Genomic DNA, 15,674 nt, shown 5'->3' with positions numbered 1-15,674 from the left:
TCCCCCTGTCTCCACCCCTCTCTCTCTCCAAGTTGAGGTACGTTGAGAACCTCCTGACATGAGGAACACGTTTTCTCTTTCTCCTCAATGCTTCCATCCAATCCAATCCACCAGAAGTAGCTTTGTGTGATTTAGTTCATGTGAACCATTCCACAATGACCTGAGTGTAACTGTTGCAACACCGGTTTCGTCAGTGAAGGTGGAATGATAACTCTCCTCTCCCACAGCAGACAACGGACTGTATTGATATCTCAGTTCCAGAGCATCTCCTGCGGCTTTACCTTTGATGATGATGATGTCCATCATTTCAAATGAAACCGGGCCGTTTCTGGTGTTTCTCCACACTTGTACTGAAGTGACTGGTGCGTTTTCCACTTGTCTGAAGTAGAAGATGTCTACTTGGCGTGACTCTGTCTTGACCACAGGTAGTGGTAACCTGGAGTCCATCTGACTCTGTCTTGACCACAGGTAGTGGTAACCTGGAGTCCATCTGACTCTGTCTTGACCACAGGTAGTGGTAACCTGGAGTCCATCTGACTCTGTCTTGACCACAGGTAGTGGTAACCTGGAGTCCATCTGACTCTGTCTTGACCACAGGTAGTGGTAACCTGGAGTCCATCTGACTCTGTCTTGACCACAGGTAGTGGTAACCTGGAGTCCATCTGACTCTGTCTTGACCACAGGTAGTGGTAACCTGGAGTCCATCTGCATCACAGGGGTTTGGTGGCACCTTAATTGGGGAGGACGGGCTCGTGGTAATGGCTGGAGCGGAATTAGGGGAATGGTATCAACCACTGAGTGGCGCAGTGGTCTAAGGCACTGCATCGCAGTGCTAACTGTGCCACTAGAGATCCTGGTTCGAATCCAGGCTCTGTCGCAGCCGGCCGCGACCGGGAGACTCATGGGCGGCGCACAATTGGCCCAGCGTCGTCTAGGGTAGGGGAGGGAATGGCCGGCAGGGATGTAGCTCAGTTGATAGAGCATGGCGTTTGCAACGCCAGGGTTGTGGGTTCGATTCCCACGGGGGGCCAGTATAAAAAAAATATGTAATCACTAACTGTAAGTCGCTCTGGATAAGAGCGTCTGCTAAATGACTAAAATGTAAATGTAAATGTACATCAAACACATGGTTTCCATGGTTTCCATGGTTTCCATGTGTTTGATGCCATTCTATTGGCTCCATTACAGACATTATTATGAGCCGTCCTCCCCTCACCAGCCTCCACTGATCTGCATTGCAGTGCAGTTCTGACTTGCGGTACTTGATGTCGTAGGTGTGTGCTGACAACAAAGCCTGCCTTTACGTTCTGCTGGCAGCAAGTGACAGAATCCTAGTATGAGGTCCAAAGATGCTCGTCAGCGAACAATGATTTGTAAGAAGGGTGACCAAGGGCTTCTCATTCTATCTGTGCATTAGTTACTTTCTGCTTCGTTCAATGTCCTTGGTGTGAAAGCCTTCTCTTCACCAGAAGGCATGATATGGGAGAAGACTGCTTCCACACCATAGAGACTCACGCTGACCAGCTCCAGTACTTTGTTCTTGACTAAAGTGTCCAAGTCAGCCTTAACTTTTGGTCTGATAGCATAAGGTACAATCTCCATACGCACCAGCTGGCCCTGTGTCAATCTCCATACTCACCAGCTGGCCCTGTGTCAGTCTCCATACTCACCAGCTGGCCCTGTGTCAATCTCCATACTCACCAGCTGGCCCTGTGTCAATCTCCATACTCACCAGCTGGCCCTGTGTCAATCTCCATACTCACCAGCTGGCCCTGTGTCAATCTCCATACGCACCAGCTGTCCCTGTGTCAATCTCCATACGCACCAGCTGGCCCTGTGTCAATCTCCATACTCACCAGCTGGCCCTGTGTCAATCTCCATACTCACCAGCTGTCCCTGTGTTAATCTCCATACTCACCAGCTGGCCCTGTGTCAATCTCCATACTCACCAGCTGTCCCTCTAGCAAGGGAGACATAGTAGCCGTGCGGCCCCCCAGCAACAGTCAGGTTTTTCAGTGTGACTTCCTGGTCTGATGAGTCACTCACCTCAGTGTTCTCCTGGTCTGATGAGTCACTCACCTCAGTGTTCTCTCCTGGTCTAATTAGTCACTCACCTCAGTGTTCTCCTGGTCTGATGAGTCACTCACCTCAGTGTTCTCCATGTCTAATGAATCACTCACCTCAGTGTTCTCCTGGTCTGATGAGTCACTCACCTCAGTGTTCTCCTGGTCTGATGAGTCACTCACCTCAGTGTTCTCCTGGTCTGATGAGTCACTCACCTCAGTGTTCTCTTGGTCTGATGAGTCACTCACCTCAGTGTTCTCCTGGTCTGATGAGTCACTCACCTAAGTGTTATATTGGTCTGATGAGTCACTCACCTCAGTGTTCTCCTGCTCAACAGTGTGAACATCTCTTTTTCATTTGTTGGAATGTCTCTGGACAATACATGTTCTTACACCAGCATGTAGATACTTGATGTCCCACCTTGCCACATGTGACTTGATTTCCCTGTCTCTGATTTTCAGTTGAAACTCTGTGCACTTTTCCTTTTTTTGTGATCAATTTTTTTTTTTTTTAAAGGAACACAGACAAGAACAAATAGCATCAGGAATGGTTATACAGCTAGAGACACAATACTGTTAAAATATATATCAGAACAAATAGCAGCAGGAATGGTTATACAGCTAGAAACACAATACTGTTAAAATATACATCAGTATATTATGATTACATAGATCACACAGAGGAGCGGTTGTGATTTCTATTAAATGATGTTTTCTAGGTGGAAGGTTTACCCTCTGTATGAGATTAAAATGTATCAGCTGATGATTAGGATTGTTAGATGAACCCACTAAGTTCCTGATGAACTCAACTGGTGAGCCTCTTTAGCAGCTAGTTCCATGGACACACTGATTTCAATGTCCTTTGCCAAGGTCAGATGACTTTCAGTCAACAGTCTCTTTTGTGTAGCTTCACTCCGCAGCCCACATACTAGTCTGTCTCTAATGATGTCATTTAGAACAGCATTAAACTCAGTGTTCTGGTAGTTTCTTTAATGCAGCAGCAAACATTGTTACTGATTCTCCCTCTTCCTGATGTCTCCTGTGGAACCTGAACCTTTCAGCATTAACTAGTGGTTCTGGTGAAAAATGTCCTTTAAGTATCTCCACAATATCCCCATACGTCTTATTACCTGTTCTGTCTGGCTGTAGCAGGCTGCCTAGTAAATTAAATGTCTTTGGCCCCATTACACTAAAACATGTCGGCACAATGTTGTCCTCATCCATGTCCATTTTATTCCAAAGTTCATCTTCACAGTTGAATAAATGTCCTATCCTTTAATCACTGTATATTCCTCCCTTTTTAATCACGTTGTTTTCCCGCCCCGACGTCCGTCTCAAATCCTTTTCTGACGTCATGACGATGTTAACTCTTTCTTAGCTAGCTCGACTATGCACTTGCCTCTGCTAGCAATACACTGTGCTAACATTAGCCTAGACTGGACCACAGAAAATAACAGTTTTAAACAGTTGTAAAAACCCACTTCTTCCAGACAGAATAGTTCCTGTAGATTCAGACTTACTCATCACCAATCTGTTGTTATGTCTCGTGGGTTTCATAACCACGTCTGTATAACAATTCAATAATGATGAGACAGGAGACAGGAATCAGTTCAACCATTTATCTGGAACGTGATCATCTCAACACATACAAACCCCCGTGATGCTCTGCAGCACAACCCCAATATACAACAAATACATAAGTAAATGGACACTAAACAAAACTCATAGAGGAATTTAAATGTTCAGTTGTAGAAAGTAGGGCCATGGGATAGGGTCAGAAAGGTCAGTATGTTTGATAACTGGTTACAGAGGTGACATAACAAGCATAAGGTCCATTATAACACAGTGAAGTAGAGGTGGGAGCTAAAAGCAGACATGGACAGTGAGACGGTGTGAGGAGGTCAGGGGTGAAACACTAGATCAGGACTGGTAGAAATGGCAGGGCTGGAAATAGACACAGAGACACATTCTGATCATGGCTCAGACCTGACCTGAGACACCCAAACAAAAGATGCCATAGCAAAGTCCTGTCCAGTAGGCTATATGGGATTTCCTTTCATCAAAATCCAACACATGGAAATGTGTCCAGTGTGTGTGTGTCCAGTGTGTGTGTGTGTGTGTGTCCAGTGTGTGTGTGTCCAGTGTGTGTGTCCAGTGTGTGTGTGTGTGTGTGTGTGTGTGTGTGTGTGTGTGTGTGTGTGTCCAGTATGTGTGTCCTGTGTGTGTGTGTCAGGTGTGTGTGTCCAGTGTGTATGTGTGTGTGTGTCCAGTGTGTATGTGTGTGTGTGTCCAGTGTGTATGTGTGTGGGTCCAGTGTGTGTGTGTGCAGCGTATGTGTGTGTGTCCAGTGTGTGCGTCCAGTGTGTGTGTGTGTTTGTGTGTGTCCAGTGTGTGTGAGTGTGTGTGTTCAGTGTGTGTGTGTCCAGTGTGTGTGTGTCCAGTGTGTGTGAGTGTGTGTGTCCAGTGTGTGTGAGTGTGTGTGTCCAGTGTGTGTGTCCAGTGTGTGTGTGTGTCCAGTGTGTGTGTGTGTGTGTGTGTGTGTGTGTGTGTGTGAGTGTGTGTGTCCAGTGTGTATGTGTGTCCTGTGTGTGTGTGTCAGGTGTGTGTGTGTGGGTCCAGTGTGTGTGTGTGCAGCGTATGTGTGTGTGTCCAGTGTGTGTGAGTGTGTGTGTCCAGTGTGTGTGTGTCCAGTGTGTGTGTGTCCAGTGTGTGTGAGTGTGTGTGTCCAGTGTGTGTGAGTGTGTGTGTCCAGTGTGTGTGTCCAGTGTGTGTGTGTGTGTGTGTGAGTGTGTGTGTCCAGTGTGTGTGTGTGTGTGTCCTGTGTGTGTGTGTGTCCAGTGTGTGTGTCCTGTGTGTGTGTGTGTGTGTGTCAGGTGTGTGTGTCCAGTGTGTATGTGTGTGTGTCCAGTGTGTGTGTGTGTCCAGTGTGTGTGTGTCCAGCGTATGAGTGTGTGTCCAGTTTGTGTGTCCAGTGTGTGTGTGTGTTGATGTGTGTCCAGTGTGTGTGTGTGTGTGTGTGTCCAGTGTGTGTGCGTGTGTGTGTTTGTGTCCAGTGTGTGTGTGTGTCCAGTGTGTGGGTGTGTTTGTCCAGTGTGTGTCCAGTGTGTATGTGTGTGTGTGTCCAGTGTGTATGTGTGTGGGTCCAGTGTGTGTGTGTGCAGCGTATGTGTGTGTGTCCAGTGTGTGCGTCCAGTGTGTGTGTGTGTTTGTGTGTGTCCAGTGTGTGTGAGTGTGTGTGTTCAGTGTGTGTGTGTCCAGTGTGTGTGTGTCCAGTGTGTGTGAGTGTGTGTGTCCAGTGTGTGTGAGTGTGTGTGTCCAGTGTGTGTGTCCAGTGTGTGTGTGTGTGTCCAGTGTGTGTGTGTGTGTGTGTGTGTGTGTGTGAGTGTGTGTGTCCAGTGTGTATGTGTGTCCTGTGTGTGTGTGTCAGGTGTGTGTGTGTGGGTCCAGTGTGTGTGTGTGCAGCGTATGTGTGTGTGTCCAGTGTGTGTGAGTGTGTGTGTCCAATGTGTGTGTGTCCAGTGTGTGTGTGTCCAGTGTGTGTGAGTGTGTGTGTCCAGTGTGTGTGAGTGTGTGTGTCCAGTGTGTGTGTCCAGTGTGTGTGTCCAGTGTGTGTGTGTGTGTGAGTGTGTGTGTCCAGTGTGTGTGTGTGTGTCCTGTGTGTGTGTGTGTCCAGTGTGTGTGTCCTGTGTGTGTGTGTGTGTCAGGTGTGTGTGTCCAGTGTGTATGTGTGTGTGTCCAGTGTGTGTGTGTGTCCAGTGTGTGTGTGTCCAGCGTATGAGTGTGTGTCCAGTGTGTGTGTCCAGTGTGTGTGTGTGTTGATGTGTGTCCAGTGTGTGTGTGTGTGTGTGTCCAGTGTGTGTGCGTGTGTGTGTGTGTGTGTGTGTCCAGTGTGTGTGTGTGTCCAGTGTGTGAGTGTGTTTGTCCAGTGTGTCCAGTGTGTGTGTGTGATCAGTGTGTGTGTGTGTGTGTGTGTGTGTGTGTGTGTGTGTGTGTGTGTGTGTGTGTGTGTGTGTGTGTCCAGTGTGTGTTTGTCCGTTGTGTGTGTGTGATCAGTGTGTTTGTTCAGTGTGTGTGTGTGTGTGTCTGTGTGTTTGTGTGTCCAGTGTGTGTCAGTGTGTGTGTCCAGTGTGTGTCTGTGTGTACAGTGTGTGTGTGTGTGTGTGTGTCCAGTGTGTGTGTGTGTGTGTGTGTGTGTGTGTGTGAATCTAGTGTGTGTGTGTGTGTGTCAAGTGTGTCCAGTGTGTGTGTCCTGTGTGTGTGTCCAGTGTTTGTGTGTTCAGTGTGTGTGTGTTTGTGTGTGTGTGTGTCCAGTGTGTCTGTCCAGTGTGTCTTGTTTGACACAGGGACACTGAGGAACCCCAAAGGTCAAAGGGGTAATCCCAAACCCAAAACCCTGGATAGAGGGGCTCAGTGAATGTGGAGTGGAATGTTTTCAGGTGGGTCAGTGTGTCAGAAGAGACTCTGTAGAAGGACAGAGTGCCGGCTGTGGTAGTGGACTTCCTATTGTGCCAGGCAGAGTAACTGTTGTTAAAGCAGAACAGACTCCAGGACTTGTCATTGTATCCAATCACACAGTCACCACCCCCTCCTCTCCTGCTGATTCCTTTATATGTCACTCCTATATCAACCCTGTTCCCACTCCACTCTACCTCCCAGTAACAGCGCCCAGTCAGACCCTCTCTACACAGCACCTGTCTCCAGTCCTCAAATCTCTCTGGGTGATCAGGATACGGCTGCTCCTCTCTCCTCCATGTCACCTTTCTGTTCTCCTCAGACAGAGAGAGGAATCTGTTTACTGTGTTTAGGTCCAGTGTGAGATCACAGACATCTGATGGATGAAACCAGACATAATATTAGAAATCATCATCATTCACATTAGAATGTTAACTCACTTTTCACTAATTCATTTAATGTAGATGTTTCTAGGTATCAAAAGGAGAAGTTAAGGTAACTTGAGACTTGTTGAATGATCATATGTTATACTGTATGGTAATATAAAACACACTTATTCCCATTAATTACACACACACACATACACACACACACACACACACACACACACACACACACACACACACACACACACACACACACACACACACACACACACACACACACACAAACACATCCTGAACACACACTGGACACACACACACACACTTACACTGAACACACACACACACACACACACACACACACACACACACAGACACACACATTGTCAAAGCAACTCTTTGTAAACTTTGGTGTCCCTGATTTGTGCTTATGTAGAACTACAGCTGATATTTAATATGACCAAGTAAGTAATGATTGTGGTCTTTGACTTTGACTTCACTTGAATTAAGACTTATTCTTAGTCATATTCTTCACAGCAGTCAACACTCACATTTTCTAAGTCCAGGTTTCATTGTGTTCTCTCCACCATGTTCCACACTGTAGCGGTAAGCAGAAGAACAGACAGTCATTGAGGGATGCACCTGAACTCACACACACACACACACACACACACACTCACACAGCATATAACTTTGTACAAGCGGTGGTAAGAATGTTTGTCTGTGTGTGTGTCCAGTGTGTGTGTGTGTCTGTGTGTGTGTGTTTGTGTGGGTCCAGTGTGTGTGTGGTGTGTGTGTGTGTGTCCAGTTGCGTGTGTCCAGTGTGTGTGTGTGTCCAGTGTGTGTGTGTGTGTGTGTGTTTGTCCAGTGTGTGTCCAGTGTGAGTGTGTGTGTGTGTGTCCAGTGTGTGTGTGTGTGTGTGTGTGTGTGTGTGTGTGTGTGTGTGTGTGTCCAGTGTGTGTGTGTGTCCACACTGGACACACACTGGACACACACACACACACACACTGGACACACACACACACACAAACACACACTAGACACACACACACACACACACACAGGACACACACTCACACACACACACAAACACACACACACACCGGACACACACACACACACACCGGGGACACACACACACACACACACACTGGACACACACACACACCCACACACACACTAGACACACACACACACACACACACAGGACACACACTCACACACACACACAAACACACACACACACACACCGGACACACACACACACACACCGGGGACACACACACACACACACACACACTGGACACACACACACACACACACACACACACAGTCTTTATATAACTTAGTCCAAGTGGTGGTCAGAATGTTTGTCTTAACTAGCCTGATAACTCCAACATGTCTGATATGAACATTGACATAAACCCTCTACATACTTGAGTTTCTCCAGTCTGCAGTGTGGATCCTCCAATCCAGCAGAGAGCAGTCTGACTCCTGAGTCTCCTGGGTGATTGTAGCTCAGGTCCAGCTCTCTCAGGTGTGAGGGGTTTGACTTCAGAGCTGAGACCAGAGAAGCACAGCCTTCCTCTGTGACTAGACAGCCTGACAGCCTGCAAAGAGTCAAATCATATTAAAATCACACTGCTATTCTTTGGTGGTGAAAATAGTAGCAATATATTTTTTTCAACATATTCAGATACATCAGTGTCCTGAAACCTGCCATATCTATTCATAAACGAATGTATCATTATTAGAAATGACACATTATTAAAGTATTGCCTGCAGATAGAAAAATGTACAGTACAAATATTTGAGTAGACTGACCAGAGCAGTTTAAAAAGCAGTATCAGTCAAAAGACAGACAGTAAGGTATCAGATTTAGATTGTATTGAGTATACAGTCCACACCATATCTAGTTTGACAGTGAAGATAACATTTTAAATGTGTCTCTATACTCCAGCATTTTGGATTTGAGATCAAATGTTTCACATGAGGTGACAGTATATAATGTCACCTTTTATTTTAGGGTATTTGAATACATATCTGTTTCACCGTTTAGAAATGAAAGCACTTTATGTATCTAGTCCCCCACTTTTGAAGAAGTCATAAGTATTTTGATAAATTCACTCATAGTGTATTAAAGTAGTCAAAGGTTTAGTATTTGGTCCCAAACTCGTTGGTTGCATTTGCAGTTTGTTTTGGTTGTGTTTTGGGTTATGTTTTGTCCAATAGTAACTGAATGGTGGATGATGACTGGAGTAATTTTCTGTCTAAGTGGGTAGATAACATGTTTCTAAACACTACTAAATTAATCCTGATGATGCCATGATTAAGAAAAATTATGAATGAATCATGAATTATAATGAGTGAGAATAGAAAATCTGTGGAGGGAGCTGAAGGTTCGAGTTGCCAAACGTCATCCTCGAAACCTTAATGACTTGGAGAAGATCTGCAAAGAGGAGTGGGACAAAATCCCTCCTGAGATGTGTGCAAACCTGGTGGCCAACTACAAGAAACGTCTGACCTCTGTGATTGCCAACAAGGGTTTTGCCACCAAGTACTAAGTCATGTTTTGCAGAGGGGTCAAATACTTATTTCCCTCATTAAAATGCAAATCAATTTATAACATTTTTGACATGCGTTTTTCTGGATTTTATTGTTGTTATTCTGTATCTCACTGTTCAAATAAACCTACCATTAAAATTATAGAATGATCACTTCTTTGTCAGTGGGCAAACGTGTCACGACCCGGTGCGAGAAACAGTCACTAATAATTGTCAGAACCCAGAAGATGAGGCAGACACAGCTGTACTAGAGATGGTGGTTTATTAAAGAACAAAATCTTCAGGCAAAGAAGCTAAATCCACAATGTCCAAAAATAAAGCCAAGAGGCACAAAGAGGAAAACCTCCAAAAACAAAAGAAACTCCACAAAGTGGTAAAAAACAGCAGGGAAAAACAAACCTCAAAAGACTACTCAAACAAAACACAAGAACTAAACCAGAGAACCTCTGGAAAATCCCACCAGAGAAATATCTATATAAAACAAGGCTTGGGCTGGGGCTGGGTGCTAACTTACAAACACTGAGCAAGGAACTGAGGAACACACAGGGTTTAAATACTAACAAGGGAATGACCTACAGGTGCAAACAATAATTAGAGCAAGAAAAACAAAAGGTACAAAAAGGTGCAATGGGGACATCTAGTGACCAAAACCCGAACAGTCATGGCCAAAACCTGACAGAATCCCCCTCCTAGGAACGGCTCCTGACGTTCCTACCAGCCTTCTCAGGGTGGAGGGCCCTGAACTGACGAATGAGGTCAGGGTCCAGTATGTCCTTGGCAGGAACCCAGGAGCGCTCCTCGGGACCGTAGCCTTCCCAGTCCACCAGATACTGCCAGGACCGCTGCACCCGGCGGGAATCCAGTATCCGGTGGACGCTATAAGCCGACTGACCACCGATGACACGGGGCGGAGGGGGAGGTCTGCCTGCCGGGATAAGGGGAGAAAAAACAACAGGTTTTAATAAAGAAATGTGAAATGTTGGATTGATCTTAAGTGATCTGGGTAAGTGCAGGCGAAAAGTAACGGGATTGACTCTCCTGGCAATCTTAAAGGGACCGATGAACCTCTGGGACAGCTTGCGAGACTCCACCCGTAGTGGTAGGTTCTTAGTTGAGAGCCATACTCTCTGGCCGGGGTACAGGGTAGGACCGGGACGGCGACCTCTGTTGGCTTGTCGTTGGTACTGCTGAGAGGAACGCAGAAGATTAAGACGTGCCTTCTTCCACGTAAGCCGACAGCGTCTGATGAACCTCGAGGCTGAAGGCACTCTGACTTCTGCCTCCTGGTCCGGGAACAATAGAGGCGCATAGCCAAACTGACACTCATGCGGGGACATACCAGTGGAGGAGGAGCACAAGGTGTTGTGCGCGTACTCGGCCCAAACAATGAAGGATGACCAAGTGGACGGGTTGTTGGAAACCATGCATCTGAGGGTGGTTTCCAGCTCCTGATTCATCCTCTCAGTTTGGCCATTGGACTCCGGATGGTACCCTGAAGATAAACTGGCCGTGGCCCCTATGAGTTGGCAGAAGGCCTTCCAAAACCTTGAGGCGAACTGGGGACCTCTGTCGGAAACCATATCTTGCGGAATCCCAAAGACTCGGAACACATGGTTAATCACCAACTCAGCTGTTTCCTTGGCAGAAGGTAATTTGGTCAAAGGAACAAACCTGGCCGCCTTAGAAAACCTGTCGATGATGACTAGGATCGTAGTATTACCATGGGACGGAGGAAGGCCAGTAATAAAGTCCAACGAGATATGGGACCAGGGTCGGTGGGGAATAGCTAGAGGGTGAAGGAGTCCTTGAGGGCGGAGGTGAGAAGATTTGCCCTGGCAGCACACGGAACAGGCCTTGATGAAAGTGGCAACGTCTTCTTTTATGGTGGGCCACCAGAACTTACGCTGGATGAACTCCAAGGTGCGGCCTACGCCCGGGTGACAGGTGAGGCGAGAGGAGTGCCCCCACCGAAGGACTTGGGACCTTGCTGCCTTGGGAACAAACAACCGATTAGCAGGACCTCCTCCAGGGCCCGGTTCGATGGCTTGAGCTTGTTTCACGGTATCCTCCACTTGCCACGAGATCGGAGCCACGATCTTAGCGGCCGGAAGGACAGTCATGTCAGTATCTTCTCGAATGGCAGGAGAGTAGATTCGTGACAAGGCGTCCGGTTTGAGATTCTTCGACCCGGGTCTATAGGTGAGGATAAACTGAAATCGGCTGAAGAAAAGAGACCATCGAGCTTGTCTGGCGTTCAACCGCTTCGCCTGCTGGATATACTCCAGATTCTTGTGGTCCGTAAGCACTTGAAACGGTTGAGAAGCCCCCTCGAGCCAGTGTCTCCATTCCTTCAATGCCATCTTAACCGCTAGGAGTTCACGATCCCCCACATCGTAATTCCTCTCGGCCGGGGTAAGCCGGTGAGAGAAGAAGGTGCAAGGATGAAGCTTCTTGTCTTCACCCCTCTGAGACAGGACAGCTCCAACCCCAACCTCTGATGCGTCTACCTCCACCACAAAAGGTTCATCCGCCGTTGGTAGTGTCAGGATGGGAGCAGAGAGGATGCGCTGCTTGAGTCCTTGGAAGGCCGTCTCAGCTTCTCTTCCCCACAGAAACCTTGTGTTGCCACCCTTGGTTACCGCCGAGAGAGGGGCTGCCACCGAGCTGAAGTTCTTGATGAACTTGCGGTAAAAGTTGGTGAAGCCCAGGAAACGCTGAACTTCCTTAACGGACTTGGGGGTGGGCCAATCCGCTACCGCCTCTACCTTCTTGGGGTCCATCTGGACTCGTCCGGGTTCCACTATAAATCCCAGGAATTGTACTCGAGAGGAATGGAATTCACACTTCTCCGGCTTAACGTACAAATGGCTGTCTAGGAGGCGTTTGAGCACTTGTCTGACATGTTTCGTGTGTTCTTGAAGGGAGCTCGAAAAGATGAGGATGTCATCCAAGTAAACAAACACAAAGATGTTAAGCATATCCCTAAGCACATCGTTTATGAGCGCTTGGAACACAGCCGGAGCGTTGGTCAGGCCGAAGGGCATCACCGAGTATTCGTAGTGACCAGTAGGCGTGTTGAAAGCGGTCTTCCACTCGTCCCCGGGTTTGATCCGCACAAGATGGTATGCGTTCCGCAGGTCAAGCTTAGTGAAGACAACTGCTTCCTGGAGCAGCTCAAAGGCTGTGGCCATAAGAGGTAGCGGGTAGCGGTTACGGATGGTTATGGCATTGAGTCCCCGGTAGTCGATGCAAGGTCGTAATCCACCGTCTTTCTTGGCCACAAAGAAAAACCCTGCTCCCGCCGGCGAGGTAGATGGACGCATGAGGCCTGCTGTCAGAGCGTCCTTGATGTAGGTATCCATAGCAGCTCGTTCGGGAGGGGAAAGGGAAAAGATCCGACCCCTGGGAGGGCAGGTCCCCGGCAACAGGTCGATGGTGCAATCGTAAGGTCTATGGGGTGGTAGTTTGGTGGCCCTCTGTTTGCTAAATACCAGTTTGAGGTCATGGTAACACTCGGGAACTCGGGAAAAGTCGATGGATTCTAGAGACTCGGAAGGAGAACTCTGGGAACTCGGGAAGATACAAGTGGCTTGGCACGTAGGACCCCACTGCTTGATAGTGCCCACAGACCAGTCGATGTGAGGGTTATGGCTGTGAAGCCAGGGATAACCAAGGACGAGAGGAAACTCGGAACTGGAGATCAGATGAAAGTTCATCACTTCCTGGTGTTGGGAAACTGAAAGTCGTAAGGGGGTAGTGGCACGAGTGACAAGTCCAGATCCCAAAGGACTTCTATCCAACGTAGTAACCCTTATGGGGTCACTTAGAGGTTCAGAAGGAACGCCATTCTCCTTCGCCCAGATCCCATCCATGAAGTTACCTGCGGCTCCAGAGTCTACCAAGGCTTGAAGAGAAAACTCGTGGTCGTCCCAGGAGAGGGTAACTGGAATGAGCAGGCGGGAGTTGGATGGATGGGAGGAGGTTATGTTTCCCGTTACAGTCCTCCCAGGCCTGCACGGGAGAGTGCGTTTCCCTGGAGCCCGGGACACGTGGAGCGGAAATGGCCCGGTTTGCCGCAATATAGACAGCATCGCTCCCTCATCCGGCGGTCTCTCTCAGCCTGGGAGATGCGTCCAACCTGCATGGGTTCTGGTGGAGCCAGCGAGGATAAAGGTGGAGACTCGGAGCTGGAACCGATAGGAGCTGGGGTGAGCGGTCAATGGTTTTGTTCTCTCTCTCTCAGACGCTGGTCTATGCGTGAAGCCAACTTGATAAGGGACTCGAGGTTGTCCGGTGGTTCCCGAGTGGCCAGTTCATCTTGGATGGTGTCAGAAAGACCCTTCAAAAAACACACTGTGAGCGCCTCGTCGTTCCATCCACTTGCTGCTGCCACAGTGCGGAACTGGATGGCATAGTCCGTCACGCTGCGCCGACCTTGGCGGAGAGTCAGGAGCTGTTTGGCTGAGTCAGGGCCGTTGGTAGGACCTTGAAACACTCGCTTGAATTCTTCAGCAAAGGTAGAGTAGCTGGCACAGCAGGGACTTTGGGCATCCCACACCGCAGTAGCCCAGGCTAGGGCCTTTTCCGACAGCAGGGTGATGATATATGCTATCTTGGACCGGTCGGTGGGAAACGACGATGGTTGCAGCTCAAAGGAGAGAGAACATTGGGTGAAAAACCCCTTACAAACACTCGGATCCCCTGAGAACCGTTGGGGAGGCGGCAGACGAGGTTCAGCCAGGGGATTAACTGCCAGGGGCCCTTGAATCGGATGAACTGGAGCAGAAGCGGTTGCCGGGGAAAGTCGATCCGAAATCTGCTTTATGGAAGTCAGCATCTCTGACAGAAGTTGAGAATGTCTAGCCATTAAGGCCTCTTGCTGAACCAGAGCAGCTTCGTGGCGTTGGACAGTCCCCTCATGGTGGGACAGCATGGAAAAAAGATCCTGGGTACTGGCTGCCTCTGGGTTCATAATAGTGCTCAGTGTTTCTGTCACGACCCGGTGCGAGAAACAGTCACTAATAATTGTCAGAACCCAGAAGATGAGGCAGACACAGCTGTACTAGAGATGGTGGTTTATTAAAGAACAAAATCTTCAGGCAAAGAAGCTAAATCCACAATGTCCAAAAATAAAGCCAAGAGGCACAAAGAGGAAAACCTCCAAAAACAAAAGAAACTCCACAAAGTGGTAAAAAACAGCAGGGAAAAACAAACCTCAAAAGACTACTCAAACAAAACACAAGAACTAAACCAGAGAACCTCTGGAAAATCCCACCAGAGAAATATCTATATAAAACAAGGCTTGGGCTGGGGCTGGGTGCTAACTTACAAACACTGAGCAGGGAACTGAGGAACACACAGGGTTTAAATACTAACAAGGGAATGACCTACAGGTGCAAACAATAATTAGAGCAAGAAAAACAAAAGGTACAAAAAGGTGCAATGGGGACATCTAGTGAACAAAACCCGAACAGTCATGGCCAAAACCTGACAAAACGTACAAAATCAGCAAGGGATCAAATACTTTTTTCCCTCACTGTATATGTATGAAAATCTTTAAATAAAAGGTGACATTCTGTACTGTTGCCTAATATGAAACATTCTATCTCAAATCCAAAATGCTGGAGCATAGCACCAAATGTAAAACTGTAAGCTTCACTGTCCAAACACATATGGTGTGGACTATGTGTGCCTGGTAAACACATGTGGATCTGGTGAACAGTTATCACTTGTTGACCAACTATAGGAATACTGACCTCAGAGTCTCCAGTTTACAGTGGGGATTCCCCAGTCCAGCAGAGAGCAGCTTCACTCCTGAATCCTTCAGGTCATTGTTACTCAGATCCAGCTCTCTCAGGTGTGAGGGGTTTGACTTCAGAGCTGAGACCAGAGAAGCACATCCTTCCTCTGTGACTCCACAGCCTGACAGCCTGACAAAGAGATCATCATGATTTCACAAACACACTGTTAATTTAACCAGTAGTGTAGAAGGACAATGGCAGATACATTTGGTTTATTCTCTCAAACAACATATAGATTAATCTTCCGTCTCCTAGAATTGTATGGTCATATTGTTATACTAATGTGAAAATCAATGCATTTATTCAATATGTTTTTCAATAGAATATTATATACATATTATAATACATATATTTCTCTAAACTGAATATTTCTTCCTGATGATTAGTACTTAAATGTCATTTTATGTACTC

At 47.5% G+C, this 15,674-nt stretch overlaps 1 protein-coding gene and 1 pseudogene across 2 annotated transcripts in view; both read right to left on the bottom strand.

Moving 5' to 3' along the window:
• Window positions 1-15,674, bottom strand: part of LOC311122762 (NLR family CARD domain-containing protein 3-like) — a 79,899-nt pseudogene that overhangs the window by 61,916 nt on the left and 2,309 nt on the right. The window lies entirely within an intron of this gene.
• On the bottom strand, window positions 1,414-15,663 carry LOC311122760 (stonustoxin subunit beta-like; the record flags this gene model as incomplete). The annotated part of the gene is made up of 5 exons (XM_084197085.1): window positions 1,414-1,617; window positions 6,449-6,891; window positions 7,450-7,496; window positions 8,335-8,508; window positions 15,653-15,663. The coding sequence occupies 5 exons, from the start codon at window positions 15,661-15,663 to the stop codon at window positions 1,414-1,416; spliced, it is 879 nt and encodes a 292-aa protein (XP_084053211.1).

This window comes from Coregonus lavaretus (genome assembly GCF_964263955.1).
Source record: "Coregonus lavaretus genome assembly, contig: HAP1_SCAFFOLD_1134, whole genome shotgun sequence".
Lineage (NCBI taxonomy): Eukaryota > Metazoa > Chordata > Actinopteri > Salmoniformes > Salmonidae > Coregonus > Coregonus lavaretus.
Note: the sequence above shows the minus strand (reverse complement) of the source record. Positions and strands in the feature narration are given on the sequence as shown.